General features: G+C 41.3%; 3 protein-coding genes and 1 non-coding gene across 4 annotated transcripts in view; 1 reads left to right on the top strand and 3 right to left on the bottom strand.

Annotated features, from left to right (window-relative positions):
• Positions 1-13,206, bottom strand: part of LOC109480450 (bactericidal permeability-increasing protein-like) — a 17,842-nt gene extending 4,636 nt beyond the window's left edge. Inside the window, 19 exon segments of the mRNA XM_019782641.1 lie at positions 258-343; positions 1,963-2,009; positions 2,343-2,416; positions 3,316-3,376; positions 3,609-3,651; positions 4,133-4,206; positions 4,622-4,789; positions 5,400-5,459; positions 5,602-5,648; positions 6,167-6,296; positions 6,705-6,796; positions 7,049-7,112; positions 7,256-7,319; positions 7,838-7,928; positions 8,645-8,718; positions 9,153-9,269; positions 9,271-9,282; positions 10,066-10,177; positions 12,947-13,206. Coding sequence (XP_019638200.1) covers positions 258-343; positions 1,963-2,009; positions 2,343-2,416; positions 3,316-3,376; positions 3,609-3,651; positions 4,133-4,206; positions 4,622-4,789; positions 5,400-5,459; positions 5,602-5,648; positions 6,167-6,296; positions 6,705-6,796; positions 7,049-7,112; positions 7,256-7,319; positions 7,838-7,928; positions 8,645-8,718; positions 9,153-9,269; positions 9,271-9,282; positions 10,066-10,177; positions 12,947-13,064 — 1,534 coding nt within the window. The 5' untranslated portion in view covers positions 13,065-13,206.
• On the bottom strand, positions 9,610-9,684 carry Trnap-cgg. Its single transcript has one exon. It is a non-coding gene; the product is annotated as a tRNA-Pro (tRNA).
• A 2,817-nt stretch (positions 13,207-16,023) lies between the features above and the next one.
• LOC109480565 (mediator of RNA polymerase II transcription subunit 10-like) lies at positions 16,024-18,791 on the bottom strand. Its single transcript, XM_019782795.1, has 4 exons — positions 18,630-18,791; positions 17,702-17,785; positions 16,561-16,663; positions 16,024-16,315 (listed from the first exon to the last, which is right to left on the bottom strand). Exons 1-4 carry the CDS (start codon positions 18,749-18,751, stop codon positions 16,214-16,216), a joined length of 411 nt encoding a protein of 136 aa, XP_019638354.1. The 5' UTR covers positions 18,752-18,791; the 3' UTR covers positions 16,024-16,213.
• A 184-nt stretch (positions 18,792-18,975) lies between these two features.
• Positions 18,976-20,952, top strand: LOC109480564 (ubiquitin-conjugating enzyme E2Q-like protein 1). Its single transcript, XM_019782794.1, has 3 exons — positions 18,976-19,056; positions 19,338-19,997; positions 20,390-20,952. Exons 2-3 carry the CDS (start codon positions 19,566-19,568, stop codon positions 20,888-20,890), a joined length of 933 nt encoding a protein of 310 aa, XP_019638353.1. The 5' UTR covers positions 18,976-19,056; positions 19,338-19,565; the 3' UTR covers positions 20,891-20,952.
• Positions 20,953-21,476: the final 524 nt, after the last annotated feature.

Here is a 21,476-nt window from a genome sequence, read left to right as displayed (position 1 = left end):
TATATATATATGGTCAGACAGGAGTCTAAATCCCTCTTGCTATGAAATTGCAACACGATGTAACCCAACACTAGTTACCATGGTAATAGACGGTCTGGTTCAGGTCATTTTTAAAGAACAGATGTGACTTAAGTTGATTATCAATCACTTACAAAACCAAGTCTACCGTTGTATTTTACAATATTTCTGGACAACAAGCTCAAAGTTCAAGGTGACTTACCATAGTCAAGGCTTGATTGGGTAAAGACGGTCCTCACGCCTGGCGACTTTCCCGCCAAAACGGCGGCACAGCTGACCAATAGGAGTCCGAGCTGCAAAGCTCTGTCCCAGGACATTGTGGGAGCTGGGGACGAGATTATGAAGATGACACATTGCACTGTGTTTTAATTGCTTTGATTGACTGATGTTACATTGATCATGGAATCAGTCAATCAGATTTCTTAAAACAACAGTTGATAGTGCATACATTACATGAATACATCAAGTGAATAACACACTACCTGGCAGCCATCGCGTGCAATCTAATATGCTGCTAGCCTCATTTGCCAAAATTCCACAATTCAAAAATATGACGGTAATGTGCTCTTCACAAAGAATGACGTTTCAGGGGGATTTTTTAATGATATACACACCCATGGCCACACCCACAATTTTATTCTATTAACCCAAAGGACTGCTCAAAGTTCAAAGTGCAGGTGCGAGCGCCGTAACTACATGCATACTGCGCATGTCAACGCTCCTTTCTCATTACTGGCCCATGCTTTAAACCTCACTTATTAAACACATACTGTAGTAACACACAACACAGATGACAATTTTGAGAAGTCGGCAGCTTAGGGCTCATGTCTTGCATGTAAACAAGGACGTCCTTGATGTAAAGTAACGTTCTTATATATCAGAATCACAGTTCTTAACCATAATGAGTAAGGTAAATGTGAAGATTTCAAATAATACCCCGGTATTTAATAAGCTTGGCTATATAAAAGATACAGCGAGATAACTTTGATAAAAAGATTATAAAATCCCATAGATATGTGTTAATGAAAAGACTAGTCGTACCTGTGAATTATCCTCAGCACGTTGTCTCTAACACACCTACCCGTGTCTCTACTGATCCTGTGGCAGTTTTGTTACTTTGTACCGGTTTGGGGGTCGGAGAGGGACAAAGGGCGAAGGTGTTTACCTTGTCGTGTTAACAAACAACGAGAAAGCCTGCTTAGCAAAATACTTCAACTATGTTTACCACAGTTGACGTGGCAATTGCGACGTATCCTCTCAATTTGCAGCCGCTTTTTAAAGACTCACAGTGACTTCCCAGTGGCGACTACTTACTACCAATTCTTCAGTGTGTGTGTGTGTGTGTGTGTGTGTGTGTGTGTTTGTGTGTTTGCGTATAGTTACGTACGTACACTAACACAACACGAGTAAAACAAAATCAAGCACGACAACATTTAGGTTCTCAGTTAAGTTGTATTTCGACCTTTCTCCGATGTTTTAAACAGATATCAAAGATACAACTGTAGAAAACTATAGATTTGCGTGACACCTTTTTAAGATTATTGGAAATATTGGAGAATTTGGATTACTTTCTAGCTTTCTAGACTTTTTACCCTCTTATTTCCTGTTCCCTATATCAAACTCAAATTCGTCGAAGGAGGGTCTAGCTTTACCAAACAGACACAAGACACACATCTTTTAAGGCACCGTCATCAAAACATATATGCATATGCATATGCTAGCCATCACTTTATAACACTTTCTTGATTTTAATACATTGCATTGCTTTTAATTTTCGCACATTGGCATCGAACTTTAAAACAAGTCGTCTTATACTCTATACATACACATAAAGGGGACAACACGGTAACTGCGTCTGCTTTCCAGGTCTCATTTAAAACACCAAGCATAACGTGCACCAAACGTGCAGTTATTACTATAGCTGCTAGGCAGCGTTGTGTTGACTAGAACAGCCCTGTGTACTTGACATCTGTGCCGATGGAGATGAAACCCTGAAAAGGAAATAAAGCGAAAAGATTTAGAAACTTAACTCTGCAGTAAAAATGCAAATTTGGTACTGAGTACGTAGCTGAGTTGAATTTTTGTCAGAAAATGGTACATAGTCTTTTAAAAAGTCAAAATTTTCCCAATCAGTTGTTAAATTAGATAATGAGAAATAAACTGTTCTCCAGCTCAAAAGTTGGAGAAACGCTCCGTTGGTGTGACGTCAACGCTGGGTCAAAGTTCGTTGGAAGGCGGTACCGCCCCCCGTCGCGGCGAGTCAAATTTCAGTTTATTTCTCATTAAAGTAAGAAACTTTTTAAGTAATTTTGCTCAGGACTCACCTGGTGCATGACGACTTGAGCGTTCTCAAACAGCACGTCTTTCAGACGGAACGGGATTCCCTGAGCCAGGTAGTCTGTGGGACAAGGAAAGAGCGTTACAGTCACAGTACAGCAAGGAAGCACCTTGAGCACAGATAGAGCTTTGAAGTCAATACAAGGGTGGGACCAGCAATCCAATGGAATCTATGGTGAATCCATGAACAACAACATGTTCACTTCTTTCAAACCTCATCTATTTACCACCATTGCAAAATTGCAATTGTCAGGTTTCTTAAGATACAAAAAGTGGAGGGGCAACTCTGACAAACTACTAAGCCAAACTACGATTCATGGATTGGTCATATGGCTGACGGTTCTAAGATGGCCGACACATGACGTCAAAAGCAACATGAAATAGGCCTTTGCAAAACCTGTAAAAAAATGCATGCATAGTAGTGATAGTAGTGAGTAAGAGTGGTTGAAACATGCAGGCTAGCTTTAGGTTTAGGAGCTCGAAAATAGTTAGTTGGAGCCACCAGAATAACGTACGTATAGCGGGCACCGCCCCTTGTCTGCAGAAATCACGTGACGTCCACACCGTAAGCATACCCTCAAACCTGTTGTCCAGCGCAAAGGCTGATGGGAGAAGGTGAGCAAGAGGTGTGGAGAATAGGGTAAAGTCAAGAGAGGCAGAAATTCCTCAAAATCAAAAGTAAAACATAGATGTAAAGACAAAGATAAAATGAGAGAAATTTTGGCACATAGTAGACTGTATTGTAACAATGTAAAAGAAAATAACAGAACCAGTAAAAATTATGACAGCAATGAATAAAACCACCAGAAGCACCAGAAAATGACAGAAACCATGGTGTCCAAAAGTAGACATAAATGATATCGTTGTAAGTAAAGGTAAAGGATGGTAGAGCTTCCATGGCTTTGTCTGATTTTGCCTTATATTTCTATATTCTCCAAAATGAAGAAAAGTAATTCTTACTGTTGATCCATGGTACAGTCTTCTCGCACAGTGCACGGATCCCGAAGTCCAGCCCGAATGTCTAGAGAATAAGAAGTGTACGGTTACCTGGGTTAGCAAGTTTTTCCTCCACGACATCAAGAATAGAGTAAAGCACGGATTCATTGAATCGCTGAGCAAAAGCACACGTTGCAGTTTGGACAGACATTACTTTACTAAGTACATTTGTACTTTTGAAATCAGAATTTTCTACATAAGTCACCTCACCAAGTATTCATATACAGTACATGTATTTTATAAGCAAGGCTACTCACCGGAACAGGGCCTATGGTCGAGCCGAATGTGCTGACCTTGATCCTATAAGGCAGAAATGTGATTTAAAAGAGTGAATGCACACGGTCAAATCAAATCCATGTTTAACTACAGTCGTATCGTCGGCCTCTGCTAAGGATGGTTAGTCATTTGGAGATGGATACTACGTCAAATGTTAAACCTCATGATGAGAAATAATGAAGAACGTATAGTCACTTGAGAGCAATGCTTCTCAATACTGGTCGTTGCAAGCGTGCATGGTTGTAATCCCACCGCTGACACCATGTTTACAATGATAGATGATCAGGCTGTATCTTTTATGAAAGCGAACTAGTGAATGTTCTGTCATCAACACTAGATGTGTAACTTCATGTTATACAAATGTATAGTCTTTATTTGCAAAATCATGCCCGAGACTAATTGCTTTTACAGAGACAAAGCTACTATACGGTACAATACAATGAGAGGGAACAGATTATAAGCATGTATAAATCTATGGAATAAAAAATGATGTACTAGTACTCACTTGTTAGGATCCATGGAGACGTTACCATACAGAAGTTGTCCTATCAGCTTCACTTCGCCACCCAGATCCATGGTCTACGGGAAACAATGAGTACAACAACTTTGCATTTGGATTTGAAGATCTTTCTTAAGAAAGAAGTAGTTTTCGTGCAAACTCACGTGCGGACCACAGAACAAATAAAAAACTTCTTTTTCTGTCTCGCAATGTCTTTTAAGAACCTTTAAAACATTCCTATCCGAATCTATTTTTTCATCTCCGACGTCGTTTTCGTGCAAACTCACGTGCGTTCTCATCACACATTTCAAAATGGTGGAAGATTTCTACCTACTATGTCATTTATTTTACTAGCCTGAAATCCATCCAGGGCTACGCGATATTGCCGGTTCGGGCAGTCACCGCCGCACCACTATAACATGCAATAGCGCGTAGGGATGGATCCCATGCTCGGCTAGTATTCTACATCACGGATTGAAGAAACACTATACGTACCACGTTGATGCTGAAGAGATAGACGGCAGGCTTGTTCTGAGGAATTGCGTACACGTGCACATTCCCGTACGCCGTCAGGGTGGCGTGACCGGGCCGGATGGAGAGGTGGGGCGGCAGGGAAGTGTTCAACACCAGCTCCACACCCATGTCCGGGTACAACTCACCCACCTGGGGGTGCAATAAGCAAGTACGTGGGTTAACATTTGATAACATGGGTGGGTGGCGTGACCGGGCCGGACGGAGAGGTGTGGCGGAGGGAGGTGTTCAGCACCAGCTCCACACCCATGTCCGGGTACAACTCACCCACCTGGGGACGGAATAACGAAGTACGTGGGTTAACATTTGATAATGATGGGTGGGTGGCGCGGCCGGGCCGGGCCGGACGGAGAGGTGTGGCGGAGGGAGGTGTTCAGCACCAGCTCCACACCCATGTCCGGGTACAACTCACCCACCTGGATGCGGAATAACGAAGTACATGTGTTACACAAGCTCTCTCGGCCGGAGGTTAAAGACCCCACCCCTTCGTCCGCCCGGAGCGCGGTTTAGTCAACCTAGTGAGTTACTAGTAACATCTCAAAACATGACAGGTTTATGTATATCTAATACATACATATATGTGTGAATGTGTGTGTGTGTATGTGTGTGTGTGTGTGTGTGTGTGTGTGTGTAGGGTGGGTGTTATGTTTAGTCCGTGTTTGGTATCCACTTGACAAAGACTTCAGGGACGTTCAATCATGATACCGAATTGTGATACTCGTAAGTATAGTACTGTCCTTACCTTCGGCACCAGACCCGCCAGGTATGTAGTGTTCAGCTTGAAGGGCAAGTCCTTGGGAATCTACAAAAAGGAGAAAAAAACGGTCTTTTACAGAATAAGATAGATACTAGATATTATGAGTATCTGATACATTTCAAAGTCATATGTTACGATGACCATTGTACATAAGGAAATAAGGACATGTAGAGTTAATGATACTCACGTCCTTGGGCTTGAGAACATGCTTGAGTTGTCCGGCCTTGTGGTAGACAAAGAGATACATGAATTTAGCACATGCACATGTACATTCTGTCGAGGATTTCATTACTGGAACCATGCATATTTACGAAAAAAATGCATTTTTACTAACAAAAGGATTGCTATGGTCACGTGCGATGGTCATTCGAACGTTAAGAAGGTTGCAAGACAAAGGTCATCCTATGGTCACGTGCCCTAAAAGACTGGTCATTCGAACGGGAAGAAGGCTACAAGCCAAGGGTCATCCTATGGTCACGTGCCCTAAATGACTGGTCGTTCCAACGTGAAGAAGGCAACAGGCCATGGCCAAGGGTCAGTGGGACTTCGTTTTTACGCTACAACGTAGTTCTTTATAATTGTGACTAAAGAGTGCTGTGTACGCTCGATAAATGCATATGGATTTAGGATTTAAGTTTCTTATTTACTGAAAGGATCCACAGTTAGCATACATGTACATGACAGTAGCCATTCTTTAGGATCAATAAAGTTTACATCCCTAGACGAAGGACAGTTGTTCACCTTGTGGTAGATGTTTGCGATGGCGTTGCCCACGTACTCGGAGCCGTACAGGTAGATCATGCGGGCGGTCTCGGGCACCTCGGGGATCGGGCCGGGAGACACGGGCACGGTGATACGGCTATCACGGGGCACCACGGATCCCTATATATATGTCAAAGGCATTGTCAAACTACACTTGGTACTTAATTTCTTTATTAGACTTCTTCATTAAACAATGGAGATGGAGTCAAAACATGCAGGCGATGGCTTGCTTCTGATTGTTGTTTCCCCATGCTGTTTAATCAAGTTTACACAGAATCTCCCTACGTTATCTTGACCATCGTAGCTATATAGGCTCACTGGTATCTCTACGGGACTCAGAGTACTGCCTGTCCCTCCAGGTATATTCGCGCACGCCTACAATGGCAATACTCAGAAAGCAAACTGGCAGAGGAAAGGCTTGTGGTAACAAACTGGGGGTGAAAGACTCAAAGCACGTACAGAATGTTCACGAGGCTAACACAAAATGTGCAATTTTACAATAAAAACCGTTAACGAAGTAACCCTGACCTTCAGCGGGAGTTCCATGTAGTTCGACAGGAAACTTGGAGACTCCTGCAGCCCAAGGTCAAGGTCAGCAAACTTCCCAACTGGCTCCAGAACTGGAGGTAGAACCAACATATATCTACACTTTCTTTTATATTCACACATTTTTTAAGCATCTTTATCAAAGTTCAACAGAGGAAGAACTGAGAAAGTGTACTAGGGAAGGCGACCAGAGTTCTAATCTACATGCAATCAGAACCCCCCCCCCCTCCCCCAAAAGAAACGCCGACCGACACCGGAACGCCTGCAAAGGAGGCTAAGAAGAACAAGCAAATACAATTATTACAATAGAAATGAGGTGATCTTACCCCTGATTTGGGCGAACGATTTCTCCACATCTTCGTTGATGGCCTTCGACACGGACTTACAGATCTTGAGAGAAAACAGACAAACAAACAAACAAATAAACAAACGATGAATTCGCGCAAAATTTTGTGCCGTATAACCAAACGTTTGTAACTAGTACTAGTAACTGTTCATGAGGAAATGAAACTGCTTTATGAAACTATACACACCTCACTGTTCAGCTGGTTCTTGACCGTGTTTTCGATCGCACCCTTGAAGAGGTTGTACAGCCAGCTGCGTGGACGGAAAAACAAAACGATGTAAGTTGAGGGTTTGCAGACACACGACTATATATGGCGGGATTTAGCTAGTTTTTGTCGGGTCTTTTTTGTACTGGTATCATCTTTTTCTGACAGTCAAATGATACTAGTACGAAAAAGAAACCCGATAAAACGTCTAAAGCACGTTAAAAGTAAGCCCAGACCTAAACCTCTGCTTGGAGAGTTTGTTTGTTTATTTAGGAATCTCCCATTAGTGATAATATGTACATCATATTCTTCCTGGAGTCCTGTACAACATAAAAATACAACTAATATTTACATTTACATTCAACTGCTATCATTGACATTATGCTTCAGGAAAACTTATCTTAACAACATAGTAAATTTTAAACATCAATTATTACATCAATTATTACAACAATATTACACTATACAACCTTCAGTCAATAATGTTACACTATACAATTAGCTAAAAAAACAATTTTGTAATAGATGTCTGAGAGGTAAACGTTACGACATGATTATCCTTACCTTTGCCCGCCGTGGAACTTGACGCTGACGTCACCAACGTGTGCCGAGCAGGAGCCGACAGAGATGGTGGGGCGGTCCTGGGCGTCCTTTCCTGCCAGAGCAGGGAGTAAATAATATGATATGATAAAAATGCCTCTGCCCCTATCTATCTTATCTATTACAGGCCTGTCCAGTCGGGACCAAGCAAGTACAGATTTCTCTCTTATCTAAGATAGCTTTTTTTTAAGCATTTTTGCTGTGTTATGCATATTTAACTTGTTTTGCCACATTTTACATAAGTTATTCTTGGTTCTTACTTTTAGTCAACCATGACTGAACGTGTCTTTGGTTTTTATGTAGTTTATTGTTACCCATGTTCTCTTTGTATTTGATTTGTTTCATATTTCTTGAATAGAATTCTTGAAAAAAAAAAGATAGCTTTTTAAACAATCAAAGTCAATACCAGTGTCTTTGATCAAAGAGTCAGTGAAATTCAAACTTCTGAAATGCACTCTGTCCCTAGGTTTCCACAGGAGGACGGTCGAAACTACTTCTTGCTTGGCTCTGCAACAATGTCCCGCAAACTTAACCCGTCGGTGGGTAAGCTTTTCGGACACACGTGGGAGACCACCATAAATGGTGTTGATAGTCCCCTTAGGCGTTGCCAAAAGCACTATATTCCATTTTATACCATAATATCTAACAATTTTTTCATGTATCTATTATTATACGGATGAACGATTTATATATACACATTACACATAGAACTTAAATTAAACGTTGTACTGGCTCTCGTGAAATTTCGAAGAGATCTAGAATTCATCTTACCAAGTCGAATGACGACATCTAGCGACACTCCACTGATGGACAGGCTCAAGGTGCCTCCGTCACTAATCGGGATGCTGGGATGGTACAAAGTAGAAAATCATGAACAAAAAATGAGGCGCAAAAGTAGCCTCATAGCATGCCAAAAACTGGGGGTTTGAGGAGTCTTCAGGGAGCTTTTATGTGCTATTTTCTGATTACATATAGAGAACATAGCCGGCCGTTTTTTGAGAACTGAGCTAATCAGAAAACAGCCGAAGACCACCAAACACCCAGTTCTATAAGCCTGCTACGGAGGCTAGCGCAAAAATGATCGAGTTGACCATCTTGCAGTGTAGCCTAGATATATCTCTCTATCTATATCAATCTTCGATCGTTGCGCTTTTAAACATTCCATGTATTTAGTTACTGATATCACATAAGTGCTGTTTCCTGCCTGTTAGCCTCCGGAGTCCGTCACACTATTTTCATATTGAATGGAGGTTATAAGGAAATAATTCTAGGTACTTACAAGGCGACCTTGGCCTTGTAGTGCCAGTTTCCGTTGAGAGAAGCGGACACGCCATTGGCCCGGAGTCGCAGGCCCTCGCGGGGCACCACGGGAAGGCTCGTCCCGCCGATGTTGAACGGACATCTTGATGCTGACATTGAACCAAGGTCAAACAAGTTTTTTGAGAGATTGACAAATAAACTAAAAACTATTTACCTTTACTTGTTCAATATTTTTAATATACGATGTATTTATCATAAAGGAAAAATATAATCGGCCTTTGCGTAATACGAAAATTATCTTCTAAGTTTCTAATTGAGGCTTTGAACATGCACAACTAATAGCGTGTGAATATCTGAACCTAAAACTTTGATAGAAGTAACAACATGAAGATATTATAGCAAAGGTGTATCCGTAGTTATTGCTGCCTTTTCCGAATTCTGTTGTCGTTTTTGTTTTAAAAGAAGTAAAAGAACACGGGCCTGTCCGGGAATTGAACCCGGGACCTCTCGCACCCGAAGCGAGAATCATACCTCTACTAGACCAACAGGCCACTTCGGTAATAAAAGAATTATACTCTCCTCGCATAGGTTAGGGCTTCGGTTTATTTTCGGCGTGTTTCAGTAGACGTTTTTGTTGGGCTTTCTTTTTTTATACTGGTATCTTTTTTTACGCCAACCAAACTTTGAGTGGCGAAAGATAACTGCCGGGTAATAGATTGGATACTGTCGACCAACAGTTGATACTATGTCTGCAGCCACGGAAAGATCTGCTTGGAGATTACAAGATTTTCCACTGATTATTAATCATTTATTTGCAAAATCATGCCCGAAGGCTAATTGCTTTTACAGAGTCAAAGATAGGGAACAGACAACTGCTGTCTGGAAAAAACTTATACGATTGCTATTATTTGCCCGGGCAGAAGATGACTCACTTCTTGAACTCATAGTTGACCTTCCCGATGACGACATCCGCCCGGCCGCTCTGGTCGGGAATCTTGATTTGTTGGGCGCGATCCTTCAGTAGGGACAGGAACACCTTCATACCTGGATTGGTGGTATAAACATTAATTATGTTTACCTTCGAATTCGCAGAAGGAAAACACATTGTTTTTACTCTGTTTCTTCTTCTTCTTCCTCTTCTTCTTCTCCAAACAAATAAGGTCAATGATCGACCTGAAGCAAACGTCTGTCACCATGGTAACTAGTGTTGGATTACATCATGTTGCAATTTTATAGTAGGAGGGATTTAGACTTATGTCGCAAGCGTCCGTAAAACATTGTTTATTCACTCACTCACTCACTCACTCACTCACTCACTCACTCCTCACTCATTCAATCAACTGCCCTGCTTTCATGCATTTCTTAAATGCTTGTTTTATTTTAGAATCTATATATTTCCAACTTGCACTGTGCAACGGCAACGGGAAAATTGTACATTCAGTCATCGTGCCAAGAATGACTCACCGCCTCGGTCAACCGGGCGCTATCTACCGCGCAAAATTAGGGACAGGGCACTGATGAGAGCGTGATTGAATCAAATGGTGCCTGCTGGTTAGAAAATTGCCTTTTAAGTGACAAGATAAACCCAAAGACTATCTGGGTGTGTATTATTATTGCGGATTTGGGCCTCTGCCAGCCAAGGCTCTAAAACGAGAAGTAAAAGGTTCCGCTACACTCAGTGGAAAATTGAAGGGGACTTTTTTCTATTTCCCCATTACCCTAAACGCATCGCCGAACCACCAGAAAATGGCTTCATTGCTTCATATAACGTTCCCTTTCAGTCACAGTCTTTCAGAGTTGATGTTAGTGTTTCTGATATTTTTAACTCCAGAAGTAGAGTGGGTCGGGAAAACAGTAACGTGTTGACTTAGGTTTGCTTAGAAGCAACATCTAACGACAAAGTGGTACTTCAAACACACGTATTTGCTGTCGTCAAACTGGGGAAAATAGATGTAAGCTGATGTAAGGCTACAAGAGTTTCTTTGTTATTCACTTCGTAATTTTATCCGCTATAGGTTTATAGGCATTGAATGGAATAGTGAAAGAAGTGCCTGAAATGAAAGAAATAAAAATTGAAATAGAAAATCGGTAAAAAAATAACATGTACGCCTAGGTGGCAAATATCTAGATTCGGAGAAGTCGTTTTATGTTTCTTTTGTTTGTTTCTTTCTTTTTACTGCGATGAAAAAAATCCGTAAAGCACACCCTTAAACTTCCACTCTCTGATAATCCATTACACATGTACGGTTGTGGAAGCAGGAAAGCTGGTTTTGTTTTTTCGTGAAGCTCACATGCTAACATTCCACCAGAAAAAAATCTCAGACCTCGGGGTATGGCTTGGATTTGTCCTGAGCTTTGGTGATGGTGTTGAACATAACGTTAACCTTCCCGTAGTACCTGCGTGCTAGGACGTGTAAAAGTATCTATCTTACATAAACTGCTGTGTAATTTAGTGTAAACAGGTCGTGAGGGAAAGTCTGGTGTTGATACTAGTGAGTTCCGTTGTGTTCGTCAGAAGCCGGGCAGATGCTGGGCAGATGAGGCGGCCTGCCAGCGACTCATCAATAGCCTCGAAATTCAGACTCGGCAAGGATGGTTGTAGACACACTGAGCTAGTTTTCCTGGTGTAGATACAAGCTAGTTTCGCTGTTTCGCTTCAGGAGCCGGTCATGTGACAAGCAAATGATGATGACGCCTCGAAATCAAGCCTCCCGGCGAGGCTGTCTTAAATTTACACTATGCTACAAGGCTACAACGAACTAGTACCTAATCTCCAAGCAGATCCTAGGGTGGCAAAAGACAGTATCAAATTGGCCAGGCAGTATCCAGGGTCCAATACGCCACCCAATGATCTGCAGAAATTCGCACTCCAGGACAAGGTATTGGACCCTCTCTGGCGGCTGGATACCGCCTGGTCAATTTATTTGATACTGTCTTTTGCAACCCTAGGATCTGCTTGGAGATTAATAAGCATCCCTCTGATCAGTCTTTTGGTGATAGGCTATACCGTATACAGCCTCCTAGGCCTGCTAACGAGGCTACTGCCAAGGCTGGATCACGACGCTACCGTGACTTTCCGTGGTTTGAGTGTTACTCAGTCCGTTTTCAAGTGTGTTCGCGTGATTATTAGATAAACATTTTCATGAATGTTTTTGCCTCGCTTAACATGGCAAATAAACCCTGATACCGAACGTCACGCAAAATTTTTGTGCCAGCGCAGTGATGTGTTAAAATGTACAATAAAGTTCTTCATTCTTCATTCAATATTTGTTGTGGCTACGTACAACATTGAATGTGTGAATGGAGAACAAAGACACAGAAAGAGGAAGTGATTATACACCATAACAGCTTGTTCAATAGCGTATTTGTTTCCTCCTTTTAAGTTCCCTACAATGTACAGTGTCTTTCTTTACACGGAGTAAAATGGTTTGACAATGTTGTGTTTTTAGATTCGGATTGTTTGTGGTATGACATTTCTACAGTCGATATCAAGATACGCGACTTGGAAACTACAACAACACACATGCATGTCTTCGCCAGTTTCTTGCCTAGAAAACGAAAACTGGTTCGATCGCACTGGGTCACCGACTAAGGAGGAAAATCTTATATATCTAACAATTTAACACTAGCAAAGATTACGAAAAATTCACAACTACCCTGACTTATTGATATATGAATACACGTGAATGGCTTAATGTTTTGAACCCCTTGAAAATGAGGACAAAAACTAGACCATCAAAACATCGACATTTAGAAGAAAATGTCATCTGGCTAGGAGGAAACAACAAAACGCCAAAATCATGAGGAACCTACCATAGGTGAGTCCAAACTCGGTGACCTTGGCTTTGAGACCTGGGTTCCTTCCCTGTGCGCCCTGGAAGACAGCGGCTGCCAATGTCAAGAGCAACAACAGGGCACAGAGCGGCTTCATCTTGGACTGTGGGCGCTTTTCCAACAAGCACAGACGTCCCTGGAAGCAGTGTTCAACTGTTCAACACTCTCTGATGAGGAAGTGTGGTTGTGGCGCGGATTTGGGGAACTGGTGTCACTGTAGTCGTTGTTTTGATGACGTCATGCATGGTCATGTGACTTTCTGTCCCTGTGATAGGTGGAGCTGACATCCCGGGATTCCCCCTGACGTCATCAGGTAGAAGAACCGGTCTTATGGTTTTGGGTAAATTTGAACTTTACCCTCTATAGCAGTTTACCTTTCGTTTTTTGACTGAAAATGATATCTATACATGTATGTACATAATAGCTTATATCTCGTGGCCTGACGTAGTAAAATTGAATAAATCCCCTCACCGAAAACGCCAAATAAATATATAATACAAAGGTATACCAAATTAATATTGCAGAATATGTGGAGGAAATTTGCATGATTAATGATAAATATATTACTACTAATACGAAACATTGCCAAAGGATAGGACATGTAAAATATTTGTAATTGGAGTTTAGAAAAACACAGACTTTGCTGATTACAACCTTTTCCATAATCAATGAGGCACCTCCAAATACTTCATGGAGGTATGACATCTCAGAATTCTTGTTTTGAAAGTGATGCTTGACTTGAGATCAGTTCACACAAGAGCAGCCTGCTTCTGAGAATTTCTGCTTTAAGAGGATAATCAGGCATGACAGGAAGGTTACCTCCGGTGGATTCAGCTCCAATTATGGAAAACTGTCAAGATATTGATCTCACTAACGTCATCTCTGACCTTGAGTGCAGAAAAAATATCAGCAACGCAAGTAAAAACACAAAAGAGATGCCAAATTATTTTCTTTAACAAGGAAAAAGCACATTGCCCTGAGCATTGAGTTAAGAAGGAAGCAGAGCAGCTACCAAAATGTCGGTTTTACAAGCTTCTACAAAAATGATGTTACTCTTCTTCATTGTGCAACATACATTACTTCATGAATGGTACAATCTGTTGTCATTTTTGCTTCATCATTGTATGGTTATGAACATGCCTTGTTTTTCAAAGTATGCAATATGCATGCCGTTAAAGGTGCAATATATATTGAATACTATCTTTCTTATGCATTTTGATCATCCTGTATTAAACAAACCCATGTCAAATTACATTTTTAACATCACAAAGAAGAAACCAATTGAAACCTCTTTATTAGTGTAGTTTTAGAGCTAATGTAGTTAGATAATAGTATCAGTAGTCCTGTTTGTACTACAAACATGTATGTACCTTTTCATCTGTTCACCTGTACTTAGCCAGATAAGGCATGTATGTACAATAAAGGCTATCTATATTTTTTAGGGGGGTGGGGAGTGGAAAAAAATCAATTCATACCCTGTGGCGTTCACAAGATTAATGTAGTCTGGCCTAAAAGCAGGACCACATGTAGAAATGGCCGTGACCCCAGCAGTCGATACATGACCTCACACTTACCTGGCATATATGATGCACGGACGCATTCATATCCCATTTATTTATACGACATGTTGTAATGTTTATTATGTATGTATTCCATGTATTATGATACCAATTTCTTATGTATTCTGAGAAGGGGTGGTGGGGGGGGGTGAAATTCTTTCACAGATTGCGCATTTTTTTTGTGTGTGTTTAGGCCATGTTGATTTGATTATATGGATGACATCCTCCTGGAGCCCCAAAACTGATGCGCGCGTGCGAATAAAAAAAAGTTTTGTAAAAAAAAAGTTCTTTTCATTATGAAATCTACGTGGTCATGATGGTTGAGCAAATGGCACAGAATATGGTTTGGCGAATAATCTAGTCTTCAAGTTCATTCTTTACAATTTCGTCTTTTTTCGTTTGATTTTGGCATTCTACGACATTGATATAGTTTTTATTAATTTTTTTTGTAACTTTAAATAACATGGTATATTTTTGCTCATTTTGCAACTGTTTTGTACGATTTACAGTATGGTTGAAAACTTTTTTTTTTTTTGGAAACGGCCGAAAATTCATGCGCGCGCGGATGTCATCCATATAATCAAATCAACATGGCCTTAATATTGTGGAAATGGTGGCCATCAGAATAGAGCAACATCAAACAAAACGCAGAGCCATTAAAAATTTACCACCTAAGCATATAACATTAGGTCTAAAGTTGTGGATCAAATTCTGATTGTCATTCAAACTTTTGTGGACAGACTGTCCCTATGGCTCATAGGTATGGGACTGAGTGAGTGAATTCAAATCAACTATTTTCGTGGTTAAATAAATTGGATAACCATTGTTCCTTTGATAACAATCAATTGTACATGTATAATGAAGTTATGAAATATTGGGAATGGTTTAACAGACAAAGTAGATACAAGAGTTCATCCATAAGTTACAAATTTATTTTCAGTACATAATGATAAATAATGTTGGTGAAACAACCACTATATTAGTATAGACACAAAGGCCATCAAATCAATGTTGCTTGACCAGTTTTCTTTAAAAAAAAAAACAAGCTTGTAGCATTGATGACTGTTTGTCTATGGCCTTGTTAATGCAGATTTCATCTGCAGTACAAAAGCAGGCTGCAAGGGGGCAGTTGTTCTTTCCCCTGTCTGGGGACTGTTGGAAATCTCAAGAAAACTCATGAAAATTACAAATGCAATATGCACCAATTGTTTACTTCACAAGATTATTCAACAGCAAAATGCCAGTTATTTTCTCACTAGCGTAACCAGCAGCACTGTATCCTGTCAGTCCCTTAAACTTCAAAACAAATGACCAAATATGTATAAATGTTTGGACATACAAAATCGTTGACATCATTATGTACATTGGTATACAGCTACCACTTTTAACATATACACATCAAGCCACATCAATTGGATCAACTGTTTCCCAGCATAGCTACCCCTTAGCCATGGCTTTTGTTTTGTTCAGTTTTTTTAAATATTTTCCATAATTGTATTTTGGGGGGGGGGGCTACTTTCTGCCTTGAAAGCTCAAAACTGCAGTCTTTCAAACCGATACATGGAAACATGATTCAGATTCAGAAAATGAATTTTGACTTTTCCCCCTCTAACTTTAACATACTAGTATTTCAGAAAACATGAGAAACAACTGATGGAATTAGGATGGCCTGGGCAGTGAGTCATGGTCACGTGTGTTCTTCCTTCACTATTTCTCTGGCTGCCTTGTACTTGGCTATTTCCTCTGGAAAGACCTTGTCCAGTTCCAACATCAGCTGTGATCGAAATTTCTGCAAAATAATGGATGAATGAAAGACATACATTGTACATTAATGCTCTTACAAGTTAAATTGCAGGTCATGATGAAAAAGCAGAAGTAAAATTACAGCGATACATATATCCCATTCATCATATATCATCTCAAAACAACTTTACAAAGTGAACTACTATGTACAGGTTCAACTTCAAAGCCTTGGTTCTTAATCTTATAAGCCAATTTTTGGAAGTGGAAAGACTGGAACAAAGGCTGGCTCACCTTCAAAGCATCTATCTTGCCTTTGACTTGCTCATTTTTGGCGAGAGACTTCTCCATACAGTCCTTGGTGTACAGCTGAGGGTTACGTCCTTGGTCAATATACCTGCAAAATAGACATATTTCTTTTAACGTAGGCCTAAAAAAAAACTGTTGTGTTCCTGTTTCAGTTCTGCAAAAATTATGGTCGGTAAGTAGGGTTTTTTTTCGACTTTGGTGATATCTTTATAGTGATCCAACTTATACAGTTTAGCAAAGTAAAACTTTTATTTTCAATGTCAATGTTAGAAAACCAATTGTACAATGTTTATCACTCAGGTGTCAGATCATGGTCAATCAGCTCGAAAAAAAAATTCAGGGTTTGCAGGTTTTTCTAGGGTCTGTCGGGAAACAGGAATTTCCTAGGCCTTAACTCTCTTTCAGCTGTACAAATATGAAGCAATTTGTCCACATGACTCAACAATACAAACATTTCCATGATATCTACATTTCTATCAAATTATGGTAAGCTCATGTGTCTCCTGTTTTGTCTAGGACGTAATCCCAAATCTAATTACGCACACATGTCCTTGGCGATTTGTAATGAACTAAACATTATTTCTGCAGGAATTGGGGCAGGGCCATAGTTTTTTTTTTAGTTAGAAGAGTTATGAGCTAGCCTAGAGTGAAGGAAAGACCAGAACCATCACGACTTAGTAAGGACACAAATGCAAGTACAAGTAATTCTCTATTTTCTACCTTGTGTAATACTGCCATATGTACAGTGTACATGTATTTTGGTAACCTCCAAGTACTATTATCAAATTGTCCAGGCAGTATCCATTAGCCAGTCAGTTACCATTTGCTGCCCAATTTGGTATACCTGTCTAGCAAATGGATACTGCTGGACAATTTGATACTGTCTTTGCAGCTAACTAAAAGATCTGCCTCAAGCTAAGATTGCTAGAACTTCTAGAAAGGCCAGGGTAGAAGCTGCCATGCCATAACCCGTGTACCGCTTCCCCCCTCAGTGATACCCCGTACAGGGGTCGTTCGAGGGTACTTAAGAAGAAGAAGAAAACAAGATTTGAAAAATACAATTGGTATATTTGAAATTCTATTCTAATACTTGTGTACAAAAGTATGTAGAAGTTTGTCTACTCACTCAAATACCTCCAAAGGAACCTGTACATCCTGCAGTTGTGCCTTACACCTGTCAATCTCCTGCATGCCTGTGATCATGGCATGGCTGGGGACCAATCAGAACACAGGAACAAGAGATGAGTACAATGGGAAGAGAGAATACACATGAGGAAAGCACGTCGGCAGAACGTACTGCGCCTGCGCAGAACCCCGTATTTTCGCGTTTTTCGTTGGGTTTTTGGTCAACGTTGCATCAGAATTTTGCCTGTTGCAGAGGATATTCTTTCCGACACAACATTTGGAACTACTGTTGAAATGCTAACCTTATATGAGCGAATACAACCTTATATGAGACATTCTGTCAAAATGCTATGTACAATACATTACGGGTTTCGCGCAGGTGCAGTACGTTCTGCCGACGTGCTCATGAGGAAGTAACAGACAAGCACACGTGACCATCATCAGACAAGAGAATGGAGGAATAGAGACGAAGGAAGGTCTCTATGTCATGTGCATACATATCAACTTCTAGCCTCTACCAGGCTTTGGGAAGTGGCTTGGATGACTAGAAATTGGCCAAATAGAGAGATAACATGCCGGGGGAATTGGAAAATTTCTACTCTTTCCAGCCACTTCCTAAAGTCTGGTAGAGACTAGTCAACTTCAAGTACCACATGTTACCAGTATGTCATACAAAAAATACAACAATGGAAAAATAATTAAAGTGAATACGAATGAATGAGTAGTCACTAGAGTTTGTTTTGACAATCCCTACATTCTTAAAACATCACATTTAACAATTCTAAAAGCACATTATATTTTTCACAATTCCTCATATATTTCTTTGTACACCTTTTTTTACACACGTGCAAAAAACACAAAATTTACTTCCACTTAAACCAGTTTATAAGGCATTCTGGACTCTAGGTTACGACTTAACAGGTACGTACATCTTCTGGTTGAGTACCGGCTGCCCCTGAGGTTGAAAATCGCTGACTATGATGCCCATTTGCCGAGTATTTTCTATAAACTGTTCGAGGTGTTGTTCCAACTGTTCCAGTTTCTCCGCCATCTTGGATTCATCAAAAACATGGGTTGTCCAACCAGCACCCAATGTCGTGCCGTCTCCTTTTTAAAATCCATTCTAAACTACCGATTGTATCCACAGGACAAATAATAATATCAAGAAATTTACCAAGCTTTCATAGACATACTAAAAATCTTAATTTACATGGTTTGTATGGATTTTTTTCCTCAAAATGTGGCTCGATAGTGTAGGCACTGGAATAAATGTAGCGGGCAGCTACAAAACACAGTGTATTCCGCAGACGATAGCAGAGAGCTGAGGAGGATTTGCCTCGACGTGAAGGAAAGAAGGTAATAATCCATCGATTTTCGCACGGAATGTAGACGCATTTCCGCTCATATTTTACCCCACAACTTAATTGTGGACCTGTAATTAATACCAGCGCGGTCTAGAGGTGCCGTATGGCGAGATATGGGGTGTTTTTTGGGGCCAGGTTGTCTGCTGGTTTTGTGGTGATGTAAAAATCGGCTCCCATTTTCATATTCAGACTCCGTTGTGTTTACATCATTTCTTGTTTGGCCCGAGTTGATTTTTTCTGACGCAGGCCTTCTGTATTTTCTTCTTGTTGTAGCGTGGGGGATGTGCGTGTGAGTGGTGAATTTCGGTAGCAGAAAGAAGGCGGAGGCGTATTATCCGTGGGCGGTTGTCGTAAGACTAAGAGAGAGAGAACGCAGCCGTATTTTCTTTTCTCCATAATTTTTGCATCCTTGCGGGGGAATCTTTCCTCATCTTGCTGCTTGAGCGAACTGTTGCGCCGGCCGGGCGGACACAGCAGTCAGACAACACCTCGGGCGGTACTATGGCCGCGATTTTGAGAAGACTGCTCCGCTCGAAGAATCACCACGGCGAGAGAGGGCGGGACAAAAACAAGAACATTCGTCTGTCGGCCTCGGTAGACTGTGCAATGGGGAGCGGCACAGGTGCAGGTAGTAAGGATGTGGCAGGAGGAGGAGGAGGAGGAGGAGGGGTACCGGTAGTAGCACCTGTCAGCAGAGATGCTAACGGCAACAACAACAGCAGGTTCCTCCCCGGCAACCTGGAGCAAGCAGACGCGGAGAACGGTAACGTCAACGCTAACGCGATTAACGTGGCGGTGGGACCAAACAAGAACATGAGGGCGAAGAGCTTGGACCGGGGCACCAGTGCAGACTACAACGCCAACAGACGGGCGAGCACGGGGAGAGTTCCGCTCGACAACGTGAAGATGCCAACAAGAGAGCACGCGCTACAGGTAAATATCTTCTTTTTCCATTTCTTTTCACCTGTACCCAATCATCTTTTTTGGATGAATTTTTAAGAAACCTTTGAATGAATCGTAAATACTGGTATCTTCTTCTTTTTCAATGGTTTTTCCATCTGTCATCGTTGAAGTAAAAAATTTTGGGATGAAGTTTTCTGATTTGAGAAACCTTTGAATGAAACAATCCAAAGGGAAAAAAAAGAGTCATTTTAATGGTTTGATTAAGCTTCTGCAGCATGGTATTTGTATCTATGTCCAATAAATTTATTTGAATTCTATCTATATTTGCAATTTTCACAGTATCATGTTAACTGCTGTCTAAATTTGATCTATCGTCAAATTTAAAGGACCAGGATTTTAAAAGAAACTGTGTATTCTCCCAGGTTCGCAGTCGTCGGCTAATGCGCGAGCTTCAAGAGGTCCGAAAGCACAAGGACGGCGTGTTTGAGGTTGATCTAGTTGAAGACAACCTGTACGAGTGGAACGTGAAACTGTACAAGGTAGACCCCGACTCGGAGTTCTACCAGGACATGCAGGAGATGGGGACCGAGTTTGTACTTCTCAACCTGACGTTTCCCGAAAACTTCCCCTTCTCCCCTCCGTTCATGCGCGTGCTCACGCCAAAAATCGAAAACGGGTACGTGATGGACGGCGGGGCCATCTGCATGGAACTGCTCACCCCCAAGGGGTGGTCCAGCGCATACACGGTGGAGGCGATCATCCTACAATTCAGTGCCAGTCTGGTCAAGGGAAAGGGGCGCATCAACCGCAAGACCAAGAAGAAGGACACCTACACCCGGTCGCACGCGGAAGCCTCGTTTCGCAACGTGGTCAAGACTCACGAGAAGTACGGGTGGGTCACCCCACCGGCTGGCGATGGTTGAGTCGTACACACACACAAGGTAACGATAATACATGTACACACGGTCATCAGGATGGAGACTGTTACTAGTGTTAGTGAGCACGTCGGCAGAACGCACTGCACCTGCGCAAAACCCGTAATGTATTGTACATAGCACTTCAGTTCGGAAGGTCTCATACAAGGTTGTATTCGCGCATATAAGGAAAATATCTCGTCTGTAGTTTCCAAATGTTATGTTGGTAAAGATATCTTCTGCAACAGACAAAATTCTAATGCAACGTTGACTAAATATCCATATGAAAACCGTGAAAATACAGGGTTCTGCGCAGCCACAGTACATTCTGCCGACGTGCTGTGTTAGTGCAGTTATCTGGGGGATAGGCTGTCAGGTCTGCCATGTCTGGTGTTAGAAAATTTATCTATTTATTCAGAATTGTAACATGACAATACAAAGTGTGCACTTGGCAGCAAGTATGCTGATAGCGTGCACACCTAACACATACCTGGACATGAAATGACATAGAAAAACAACAATTAGAAAATTTGTTATCTTGGAAGTTAATCTGTGTTGGTAGAAGTCATTATGAAAGAAGTTTGAACTGCAATAT

This window comes from Branchiostoma belcheri, unplaced genomic scaffold (genome assembly GCF_001625305.1).
Source record: "Branchiostoma belcheri isolate BF01 breed outbred unplaced genomic scaffold, Haploidv18h27 scaffold51, whole genome shotgun sequence".
Lineage (NCBI taxonomy): Eukaryota > Metazoa > Chordata > Leptocardii > Amphioxiformes > Branchiostomatidae > Branchiostoma > Branchiostoma belcheri.
Note: the sequence above shows the minus strand (reverse complement) of the source record. Positions and strands in the feature narration are given on the sequence as shown.